General features: G+C 32.5%; 1 protein-coding gene across 1 annotated transcript in view; it reads right to left on the bottom strand.

Annotated features, from left to right (window-relative positions):
- LOC117174117 (protein PTHB1) overlaps positions 1-12,876 on the bottom strand; it is a 989,848-nt gene that overhangs the window by 689,164 nt on the left and 287,808 nt on the right. The window contains exon 5 of the mRNA XM_033362889.1: positions 12,169-12,257. Coding sequence (XP_033218780.1) covers positions 12,169-12,190 — 22 coding nt within the window. The 5' untranslated portion in view covers positions 12,191-12,257. The remainder of the gene's footprint in view (positions 1-12,168; positions 12,258-12,876) is intronic.

Here is a 12,876-nt window from a genome sequence, read left to right as displayed (position 1 = left end):
ATAAAAACACGTAAACTCAGAAGATGTGGACTGTGACTGCACGATATATCTAGTCGGGAGTGGTGCTGACTGAAAACAGATGATTTGGAGCGATTCGCGCGCAATCTGTTGGTCATTCTAAGGACTTATTGAACTACCCTCGTACGATCATAAGATTTGTCCGATCAGAGTCCAGTCAGCCCCCGACTGGCGTTTTGACGTAAATTTTTTCCAGCGAGTCCCCGACCAGCGCACGGTTAAGCTCTTAAAAAACAAACATAGCCCGGCCAGTCCCCGACCAGAAATCTTTTTGTACCAGGGCTAACCTGGGCTATTTATACATGGGTACATTCTAAAAATTATAAATTTTAGAACGAAAAGACTCTTATTAAAATGATTGAATTTATTCATCAATTTTTCAATGTATTTTTGAAGTATTTTGAACAAATAGCGCTATGGAATTAAAACATATATATATATTGTCAAAAGTGAGAAATTTAAAAATTTAGAAAAAATTAAATTTATTTTTTGTCAAATCTCATAATGGGGCGGCTGAAAAACGAAATAAAAATATTTCATTATTGCATTTTTAGCGAAAAATATATTTGACGAATAAACTGTTTTTTTTCAATTTTCAAAAATAGATAATTTTCTAGTGTCGTAGTTTGTCACTAATCTTGATTGAAGAATTAAATATTATTTTGTGTTTTGTTTATGCTGAAACTCATATTTCCATTAAAACAGTCTATAGAAAGAGTAAACATTATTTTTTGTCTCATTTCTTTTAAAAATATATATCAGGGAACGCTTTCTTGTATTCCTCGTTAGGGATTGTCCATATATTACGTAAGACGTTTTTCTGTTGTTTGAATAAAGACGAAAATAATATTTTTATCAAGTTGAAAAGGACACAGCGATATAAACAAAAGGAAAATGTCTTACGTAATATATGGACGATCCCTTATGGAATTTTTTTAAATGTCGGGTAGTTTCAGTTGTATTTCCATCCGTCATTTTTGTTACAATTTCCAAATTTGGTGCCAAGCAAGCCTTAAATTTTGCGAACTTCTCGTTTTTGTCCATGTATCCGTATTCAAAAATAGTTCCTAGAACTTCCTTTCTCCTCCTTTTTGTCACTAATTTTAATTCAGATGCATCTTGATCAATCATCAGTTCATCACTGAGAAGATTAAATTATATGATATATTCAAATATAACGCAAATAAATTTCGAAGGACAATTTTTATTTTTTATATCAATTTCTTATGTTAGGTTTTATTAACATTTTATTACTATTTCTTCTATTCTTTACTAGTATTTGTTATTTAAAATTTAGTATCTGCCTCGTAGATTTTATTTTTCCTGAATAGCTTGTATCTTTGGTCTTCCTTCTTAAGATTGCGCTTAATCTTTAAATTAAATTAAAAGTGTAGGCAAAAAAGATTTAACTTAAAATTAGACTTTAAATCTGAAAAACCTTTAGCAGCAGAGCTCTGTCACTAAAGTGCTGTCACAAGCAACGTTTCTTGATCATTTTCGAGGACCTCAATCGATATTATTCGAAAAACGAGACGATATGATTCAAAATTTAACAACTGAATACACGAGATGATCGTTTGAAAAAAGGGGCCGATAACCATCAACATCGAGCGAAACAGTAGAATTTCTGATTTGGGCGAGAATCACTACCGGCAAACACCGATAAATGAACGAAAAACGATTCTGCGAAGAATATTTGGAAAATATAAAAAATTGAAGAGCTAGCAAACATATATTTTGTGCTAGTGCGAAGTTTGAACCCGAAAATTTTAATATTATTAAAATTTAAACTTTTAACCGACGAGCGTCGAAGGTTGGACAACACGATGCAATACGGGTAAAAACTAATCAATAATTTTTTTAACAATGCAATAATATATAGAATAAAATTAATGTATTTTACAAACAATAGTTATAATAATTATAGTAATTATTATTATACTAGACCAATAATATTAATTGTTGACCAAATAAAAAAATAAATACTTTTGCGTATGGTACTCAATATCTGAAGGTCAGAAGTAAAGCTCTAGAGAAACAACAAAATCGCAGCATTTCAGGAATGCGAGGCCAAATTCTTTAAAATTGAAATTACTAATGAAAGATAGAAAAAAGAGTACTTTTAAACTTAAGGGCTTCTGAAGCGTCAACAAAGAAGGTTCATTAAAAGAAGTGATCCAGTTACGAGGAAATATATGTGCACGTTAACTATCTGAAAGTGAAGCTAACTTAAAATTAGTGATTGGTCGTTTGTCGGTCACGATGAATAATTAATTTGTTGGTTTAAAAAAACTCCTGAGATTGTCGGTTACTGAAGGCAGGTAAACAAAGTTTTATAAAAAAAATTTTATCAATTTTTGACCCACAATTTTGGATTAAAACTTTTACAAATTTTTAAGTTGGAGTTGGAAAGTTATCACAAATCTAATTTTTCATTTTTTTAAATAAAAATCTGCTTCTAGCAAATAGAGGTGCTCACTGCCTAGCGGCTTTGGAACTGGATACGGAAAATGTATAAAAATTGTTTGTGTAAGTCTTAAGGGGCTTCCTCAGGCTCGAAAATTATCCCATGTATTACCCAAAACTGCTTTTCTCCTACAATTCTGAATTGTATGAGTTCATATTTTGACCACAGAATATAAATGCCTAAATACAGCCTTGGACAGAGAGCTTTTTCCGAAAAATGGCCTGGTTCTCGTTTTATTCTAATTAATTGAAAATTGATGCATTTTTGTGCCTGGGAAGCAGCAAACCTCTGGATGGCTATGCAACAGCGGGTGGTCTAGAGTGTCATTGTTTCGACGATACTTGAAACATCGTAAACCCAAGCTCGAGCCTCGGATTTAAATTGAGTGCCTGTCATGCCTCACTCCACTCTCCTATTGTTAGAGATTACAGTCGGTTTGAAGAAATTAAAAATGATCAAAGTTTAAGGAATTTAATTTTAATATTCTGCATTCGGTTGATTACATAACGACGAGACGATTAACAAAAGGTAGAAGAAAATCGGTTAATCCGTTTAATTTCTGGATATACCTTTTTTCTCGCTTCTCCGATTGTACGGCAAAAAGTACCTAAAAAAATGCTTCGTTCAGAATTGGAAACCGTTGAATCAGAAAAGTATGGAATTTCCATTTATTTTATTTTCATTTTCTTATTCATTTCACTTAATCATACATTCATTTCATTATTTTATTTTCATTTCATTACTTTAATTTCATGGTGGCAATTTTCAATCGAAAACTCTTCAATCATAGACAATCATTATTTTCCTATCTTTTTTCTTTAATCTTTATTTGTATCTGATAAAACTGCTTGCGTCACAATGAATGTGCTCTTGGTCAGAATTAATTAAATTTTTTGCTTCAAGATTCATATCTTGTGTTTCAATTTCATTGCTTTTCATTAAAAAATTTAAATATTATTCATAGTAAGCGGAGGAGCCTACTTTTTCTAGGTGGGGACCGAGCCATAGAATTGTAAAATTAAATGACACAATGTGTAGAGTTTATATTATCTCAAAATTTAATAAAAATTATTGATTCTTTTCCAATCGTTATACAATATCAAGTGTTTGCGAAATAAGTCCATACTAATAAATTTTATTTTCAACCCTCCTTCATCCCCCCCCCCCCCCCCCCCCCCCCCCCCCCCCCCCCGCGACTCATTGGAACTCGAGAAACGGATATGGGAGCGCCCATTGCTCCGTCACTCGAGCCAGGAAGCCTTCAAGTTGATATGAAATCAAAAAAATTCATGACTGGTCTCTATTTTATGGACCCAATTTCCTTTTTCTGCATTTGATATTAACTTTCGATTTTGTTAGATTAAGAAAAGAGGTTTGAAGAGTGTCGGCAAGTGTAGGCGTAGTAAGAAGTATCCCCGATTTCGAAAACAGTATTGTAAAATGACAGCTGTACAACAGCACTTTATAAGTTCATTATTTAGGAATGCTAGTAGAAAACCCCATGGCCGAAGATACACATCAGAGGAAAAAATTATAGCTTTATCGATTTTTAAAAAGTCCCCGAAATGCTACAAATTTATGAGGAAATGTTTGCCTCTGCCCAGTCCAACAGTGTTACGGAAAATGTTGCAAAACATCCCAATGGACAAAGTAGTCGGTCTCGAGGACTGGGGAAATTGAGTACCGAGAAATATGCGGATCACGCTCTGGTCTTTATGATGCGCATGGTCGAGTCTCGAGACAAACTTTCTCTCACTTTTTATCTTTGTAGTGGGCAGACTACCACATCTCAATTAATAGCTTGCATAAAGGATGTCGTATGTGCTATCAAGGAAGCTGGCTTTACAGTTGTGGCGACAGTCTGTGATGGTGGTTCCAGTAACCAGGCGGCTATAAAAACCCTTTTGCAGGATCTAATCACTTCACAAAATATGTATAATAAATTGTTTTAATTCCTTCATGAGGAATATAAATGTGAAAATTTCAATTCTAATCAATTCAAGTCTACCTATCTAGAGTTCAAATTATTTTAATTCACATATTTTACATTAATATATTAATACTTTTTATATCACGTTGAAATAAATTATTAATATATAAATAAATAAAAAATTGAATATAATCCTAATTTATAAGTTATAAAACGATTTAATGATAAAAAATAGGTCAAATAAATGCTTCCGTTAAATTTTATTAAGTTGGTTGAGAGGAATAGCATTTGCAATTTTTCTTTTCCCGTTTAAGGATTTTTAGACGGAAGAAAAATCGCTTATTCGTAGGAATACAACTTCCTCATTCTTCAAATGTTAACGCTTGTTACGGGAGTAACAATAATTCGAAAGGAAGGCGAAATCTAAATTGAAAATTGTTTCAAAAACATGTTTGTTTACAGATGGAACTTTCATTTTACATAGAATAGAGATTATTCCACACTTAATTAAATGTTTCCGGAACAATTTGCTGTATAAATACCTTGAGTCTAAATATGATCAAAAAAAAGCAAAAAGGAGAGAAAATTAGCTAACTGGGAGCATGTTATTACAGCTTACGAGATAGACGTATTCAGTGGGAATAATGTTCGTTACGTCCCGAAATTGACAACAAGGCTTGTTTATCCGACACGAATAAACAAAATGAAAGTGATGTTGACCATGAATGTGTTTAGTGGCAGACTCGCAGGACGAATTGGTGAATCAGCAGGAAGCCCAGATTTATTTGTCCACATTTTCCACAACTTTGTAAAGAAATTTAATGGTAGAAGCTACGCTGGGTTGAAATAAGTTAACCTTTAAAATTTAGATTTTTAAAAAATGTGACACGCTTAACAAGATTTTGTATATTTTCAGCACGATCAAAGGACAATGGGCCTAAAACCATTCCGCCGGATGGCACCAATACAGGTTGGGCCCTGTCCTTCTTCAACAAGCTCTCAGATTCATTTAATGGGTCGAAGATGACGGATCCTCATAGTGAGTTTCGAACTTTGCTCACAGATACCAGCTACCATCTGACTTTCTTCTAAAAACCCATTTCTATGATCTCCAGAATGCGTTTTGTCGATAAAGCGATAAAAGAAAATACTTCAAAACAACCAACGTGCCTGGAAAACCTCATCAAAACCATTCGAGGATTGAAATACTTGTAGAGCAGGTTAAAGGAGCTAGGATTTATTAGTTTGAGGACAAGACACATTAATCAAGATCCTCTAGAAATTTTTTTTCCCTTATTCGAGGATTCAGTGCGGATAGGAGGCCGACTTGCTACCATTTTATTGGTATATTTAGGGCGTTAGTCATCATTTCTATAACGCACTACCATTCAAAAGAAGCCAATTGCCAAGATGATGAAGGTAACTTTGTTCTACCGTCGGTGTTGGAGAGATCCTATTCCGGAAAAAGGAAGTTTCTGAATGTTCAGTACTTTTCCAAGCAACTGCCTCTTCGTGCCGTATTAAAGAGCTGAACAATACTATTAAGAGCATTTTAGGAAGGATCATGCAGGAACTGTATGCAACAGTAGGCATCAGGCACAGAGCAGCTATTGCGCTTCAACAAGAAGTTACAATCGAGAGAATGTGCTGCAAAGATCACCAACAAGAAGTATTCACGCAAGTACTCCATTTGAACATAATTCAATACATCCCGTCGATTTCGGCTTATCTCGTCGCAATTCTTCACGGAAACATCGCCATGGAAATTGCGTCCGAAAAGAATCCTAGCGTTTTCGTCATGTTTGCAAAAGCGAAATATGTTTCCTCGCTTAAATCAAAACTGCACACCTTCTCCACGCTTTCCAAAAAATAAAAAATTATTTTTACAAGAATATGTTCCTCATAATAAGTACTTTTTTGCTTAAAATCTAATATTTTTAAGAAACAGTTAAAAGTATGTACACAAATGTACAAAAAATTTTAGAAAAAATGAAGCAACTTGAAAATTTTTTTAAGATGTTCTAGGATATTATTATTTATTTTATTACATAATATTGTACTGCATACTGTAGTATACTGTAAAAGTTCAATGACTGCATGAAAAATAAGAAAATGCAAAAGAAATTACTTGATTGACACTGAGACAGAATGGGTTGTAAATTATTTCACGTATACAAATTTTTGACTAACAATCTACACTTTTGTAAAAAAAAATATAATTTTTAGTAACGCTACCCCCAATAAAAAAAGTCAGAAGTCCTGACTTTTCTGACGGTTCCTGCTTTGTTTATCACTACTTCAGGGTGGCCGTTTTAATCGACAAAATTAATTCCCAGTCATTTCCCAGTTCGCAAACATATTTTACGGCCAATGAAATTTGAAAAATGGAATGCTAAAGCTAACAAATTTTCGACTTGAGGTAATAAAAAGTGAACTGCAAATGAAAGCACCCAAAGTGGAACTGTTAAGTTTTGAACTTTAAATATGGAAATTTAAGAGTGTTTAATTAAAAAATGTTGTATTCAAATGCTCAAAAATTTAGTGTATAAAATTGAAGGTATAACATTTTTGAATATAAAAAAATATAAATCCACGTTACCATTTTCCATGCGCTAAATAAAAAATCAATCAATGAACCTTAAAATTTACATTAAATATTTAAAAATTGAAACCGTTTAATTTTGAACGTTAAAATATAAAAATTCTTAAATTTAGAACTGATTTAAAATCGTTTTGTCAGATATTTTGTGTTCAGTTTTTATTACCTACAGTACAGATAAATTAAAAAACATTTATTTATTAAAAAAGAATGTTTTTCATCCAAAATTTTTAGCTTCAAAGGCTTTTATTTATTCAAGACTTTAATAAAGCATTTAAAAATTCTTTAAATAAAAAATGTAAGCTTAAAAATTAAAATTTTAAATGGACAATTTTTAAAGTAAAAATTGTTTGAATTGCGCATTGTAAACTGAATAATAGAATGATTGAAAAATGTAACAATTAAAATAGCTAACAATTAATAGCTTAATTGGAAAAGCATCTGACCGGAAATCAGAAGTTTTGTGGTTCGATTCCCAATGGAGTGAAGATGGAGTAATGCGAAATCAAGGAAATCTTAAACAGAAAATATGTCCAAATTGCTACACACATTTTGTCTGTATTTCATGAGTGACATTTCTAGAATCTGGCATCAATCTTTCAATTTATTGCCGACTACAAACTTTAATGATACTTTCGACAAGCAGGTTAGGCTAAACATAATTATAATATACGCATATTTTATAAATTCAATTAATTATTTTGTAATTTTTTAAAACACAAATGCAGAATTGAGTAATTAAATAGTAACAAATATCAAAATGAATCAGTTTTAAGAAAATCATTTAATAAATTTTGCATTTCTATTTTTAAAAAATACAAAAAAATGATCAATTTAAATATACAAAATATGTATAAGGTGATTTTACAAGAATGGCTTTTTAAAAATGTCATTAAAATATCAGATCGACAATAAATTGAAGAATTGATGACAGATTCTGGAAAAAATACACGAAAAATAGGACAAAAATATTTATAATCTTTTTTACATACTTCCTGATTAATATATACTGCATTTGCATTAATTATCGAGTTCATCTTTAATTAAACATTTCGTTTAGCACATTCAAACCATTACTGTATAGATACATGCGCACTAGTATATGATCATACTGTCTTAGCTGCTACAGTGGCGGTAGGTGACGCTGAATTTCGCCATTTCTTCAACACACGGTAGTACAGGCTTGAAGCCGGCTGCTCGAGGAGTGACATCTGGTCGAGAGACGGTCGCGCTTTTATATCGTCCCAGCTCGATGCGTGGCGCAAAGACGCGTGCGCAGTGTGGCCTGTGGGACGTCAGCAGGGTGGTGGTATCGGTAGGTGGGGGAAGAGAGAGCAGCAGTACCGCACGCGACACTGGCCGGAAAGACACAGTGTATGTGATACATACGAATCGTCACAGTTTAAGCAAATAAAATGTTATTAAATAATTTTTGTCTAATTCGTTTTTACCCTAAAAATAATTACTATTGGTCTAGTGGAATATTTGTAAACATTAGGTAATTCATTAATAATCATTTAAACAAAAGGAATTTGTTTAAATAATTTCGTTTCGATTTTTTAAAAATAAAAATTATTACTGTTAGTCCAGTGGAATATTTATCAGTAATAATTAATAACTAATTTATAATTAATTTAATAATAATTTATTTATCAGCAATATTTAAGTAATAATTTTTATTAGCATTTAAAAAAAATAATAATCAAACAATTTTGATAAATATTCCACTGAATAAATGTTAATAATTTCTAATAAACAAATATATACAGAAATTACATTTGCTTAAACATTTAAAAATGAATGAACTAATGTTAATAAATATTCCACTAGACCAATAGTAATCATTTTTAAGGAAAAAAATTAAATTTCGAAAAAAAATTGTTTAAACAAACTTCATTCGTTTAAATTATTAAACATTAATTAACCAATGTTAACAAACATTCTACTAGACTAATGGTAATAATTTTTAGGGGGAAAAACGAATTTTCGAGAAAAAAATTGTTTAAACAAATTCCATTTGTTTAAATAATTAAAAATTAATTTACCAATGATAATAAATATATCCACTAGACCAATATTAATAATTTCAAGTAAAAAAATACGAGAATACAATGTTTAAAAGGTCGATTTCATGAAAAATTGAAATCTTTGGTTTTAAGGGTAGTTTTCACGTACTCGTGGGGGTGTGTTAGGGGTATCAAACCCATATGTCTCCTAGATGAAATTCTTCGTTAGATAAATCTCTTCAGCAGACATGCCCAAGCTGGAGAAATTCCCGCCAGCCACACATGTTTTGCGCTTCCCACTATTTCGGCTGAAGAGCGAGAGTGGTGGTAAAACTATCTGTTAGGATGCTTGGGGCGACTAAATTTCCAATATAAATTTGTAATGGTGACTAGAATTTTAATTATTTTATCCCAGCATGTTTACATTTGTCTTCAAATAATGTAATTCAAAGGAAAATTGTGCAAAGTATTTATGTCTGCAAACTTTCAACATTCTTTTCATCATCACTCACCTGTGAAACTTTCTCTTTTTTTTAAAGCATTCCTACAGTAAAATACCCCTGACTGCTGTATAAAATAATATCCTGCCTCAAAATATTACCTATCTTGATGATACGCAGGTAGTTGCACGGTGAAAACTGTAAACGCCAACCTAAACCCCGGCTTAAAGTCTTAAAGTAAATTCTTAAACTTAAACATATCAACGTAGTGGGCTCAAATTCAATTTCGAATATTGTATTTAACACATATACTATTTAGTTTTAGTAGAAAATATCTGAATTTATTGATACAGAATAGGATTCAGATTTTTTAATTTATATTTAATTTCTGTAACACACATTTCTACCTTGTACATGATGTTGATAAATTGTTATACTGCAAAAAGTATCATCCAATATTTCTATACATCATATGCAGAATGTAAAAAGCGGTGATACTAAAATATTCAACAATGCACATTTATACAAAAAAGAAAAACTTTGTACAATTCTCTTTTTAATTACATTTATTGTCAAAAAATGTAAAAATACTTAGTAAGTTCGTTGCTTAGTTAGTCGCCACAAGCACCCTATCAGATATTTCATATTTGCGGTGCTACTTGGATCTGAGAGGAAAGTGTTAAGCACGCGTCTACTGCCACTCTCGCTCTCCAGTGTGGCTGGCGGAAATTTCTCCAGCTTGGGCATGTCTGCTCTACAGGCCACTATACTTTCTCGTCACATTTTTTTAAACGCTAAAAAATTATTCTTAAAACCCATAAAGTGATCTTTCCAGATGCATTTGACATGGGAAGCTTCAAGTCAAAACCGGCACCCGGTGAAATAAAAAAATAAAAAATTAGGGAATTTCTTTTTTCGGATTTGAAATAAAATGGAGGGGATCGTTGCCATCTAGCATGCAAAGAAATTTTGCCATATATTTTTGGACCACCCTAATATCCATATTTCTAGTTTTTACGATAGCGCTATGTGAGATGTATTAGCATTACATTTAATTGTTTTTCATTCGCTCCACGAGTGCCCTCTAATTCCTTCATCCTCTCTTCGACCAATCCATCTTCCTCTAAAATATATACCACATTCTCTTGCCAGCTTCCCTTATATTCCATTCTACTACAACATCCTTCCCATACATGCTCCAGTATTTTCTCTTCCCATTCACACATTCTACACATTCGGTTTTCTTTCTTTTTCCAATTCGTTCCTTACCTTACCTAGTTTCCCAATCTAACTCTTACCTTTCAGGTCCACCTTCTCATTCCCTATACTTTTTCCAAATACTTTGGTACTCCTTCCGTTTTTATCATCTTACACCATTTATTATATTTTTATTCCTCAGTCACCCCCTATCGTTCTACTAATTGTCTTTTCATCTCCATTTTTTCCAATTCTTCATAGTTTCCATCAGTCCCGTTTTTTATATTGCCAGCTTAAAAGAACTTCTTCCTTCTTCTTGCCATCTCGTTAATTTTATCACCCTCCCTCTCCTTTTCTCCACCTTGATTAAAAACTTCCCCTCCCTTCTACTCCCACAGCTTCGTCTGAAATTTCCATGCCCTCTTTCCTGCTATAGTGCAGTACTACTTAATTTATCCTTTTGCGTTCCTCCTCTCCCCATATATCCCGGATTGCAATCTCTTTCCTTTCTTTCCATCCCCAAATCTCTGCTTTATATCGTAAGACCAGCCATACCAGCGTATGAAATAACCACATTCATCTTCTTCAATTAATTTTAAGTTTCTTTCATCTATCCCCCATAACTCTTTTACTTCTTCTAACTTGATTCCCTTCCCCCTTCTTTTGTAAACCTCATTATCGTTGTCTTTTCGCAATTAAATTCAAATTTTTTCCATTAAATTATTTCTCTAATCCTGTCATTGAGCCCGCAATCCTATTTTGTCACTTTTTAGTCATCCTGAATTAGTTAATTTCCAAAGTAGGTAATTTAGTCCAATATTTTTAAAAGTATAGAAAAAGTATAAATGTAATACAACTTGAGATTTAAATGTTTTCTTCCATGTACTGTAATTTCTAGACAATGCAATACACATTTAAAATATGATTTTTAATTTTACAATCAAGTTTGAATTTCGCGTACCAGAATTTCTTCCTTACCAGTTAAATATTTAAAATAATTAATTTTTCGCAATTTCCGCAATGTATCGCGTTTTTAATCAAGCTAAGAACGATTCCGCATTACTGAAAGTTACGGAGAATACCGCGAGTGAAACTTGAGTGCAGTTCTCCTGATCAATCTGATTTTGTCTCATTTCAGTAAGAGTGGCTTCTCTTTCGTATTTGCCTGACTTTATTTTCGACCTCCATGTGTCAATTTTATACAGCCTGAAGTTCCCTCCAAACATTACTCGAACGAATATCTTTGCTTTATTTCCCCCTACGATTGTTTTCTTGAAATAATGTGGTTTCACTGATACACATAGTCTAGCTTACGACTTTTCCAAAATCATTGTGCATTTGTCACTATTTCGTTTCAATGATCTTAATGATAATCAAAAAAGGTTTGTTCCAACAAAGTAACTCTGTTATGAGAAAAATAGGATTGGTTATATTTATTATTATATATTATATTAAAAATCATAATATATAATATATATCTGCAATTATTTAACATTTAGAACTTAACTAACCAAGTTGAACCGAGTCTTCCATGAGCTGCACATTGTAGATTATTAATTTCTCTGGAAACAACACTGCTAAACAGTAGCTTTGAAATCCCCTGCAAAAAAAATAATAATGACATAAATTACTGATTTAACTGATTATTAATGTGTATTACTAACATATATTCCTGTTGAATAACATTATTTTCCACAATAGTGCGGTATATTGAAAGACTCCGAATTGCACTTGTCATGCTTCTAAATGGTGCCTATAGGACTTTATCTTAGAAGACTGTGCGTAAAAAATTTTGCATGCGCGCAGTATTAAAATGACTCACTTAAGTAACACCTGAAAAAATTGCGCATGCGCGCTTGCGAGATGAAGATACTTTAGAGAAAAGTACTTTGAAACGTACAGGTTACCCAGTGAACCTTCTCTAAACAGTTATCCTCAGTTATAACCCAGTTATCCTCGTTTTCGCATTTCCCTACTGCAAATATGCCTACTTGGGATCACTTACAGGAGGCTGTGTAGGATCCTATGCGTATGCCCTGCATTAAATCCCACATAGGATTCTTTGAAGGCATCCCGATTATACATTATATAGGTATGCCTTTGAAGAATCCTATATAGTGTCATTTACAGTCTGTCAAGTTAAAGCGTGGGTGGCTTTACTCGCAGTCGGTAAGGTGTATCGACATGATTTTGGTGTCAAAATATTAAGAAGAGCTCCC

Source organism: Belonocnema kinseyi, chromosome 6 (genome assembly GCF_010883055.1).
Source record: "Belonocnema kinseyi isolate 2016_QV_RU_SX_M_011 chromosome 6, B_treatae_v1, whole genome shotgun sequence".
Taxonomy (NCBI): Eukaryota; Metazoa; Arthropoda; class Insecta; order Hymenoptera; family Cynipidae; genus Belonocnema; species Belonocnema kinseyi.
The sequence above is the reverse complement of the archived record's forward strand: the minus strand, read 5'-3'. Positions and strand labels throughout refer to the sequence as shown.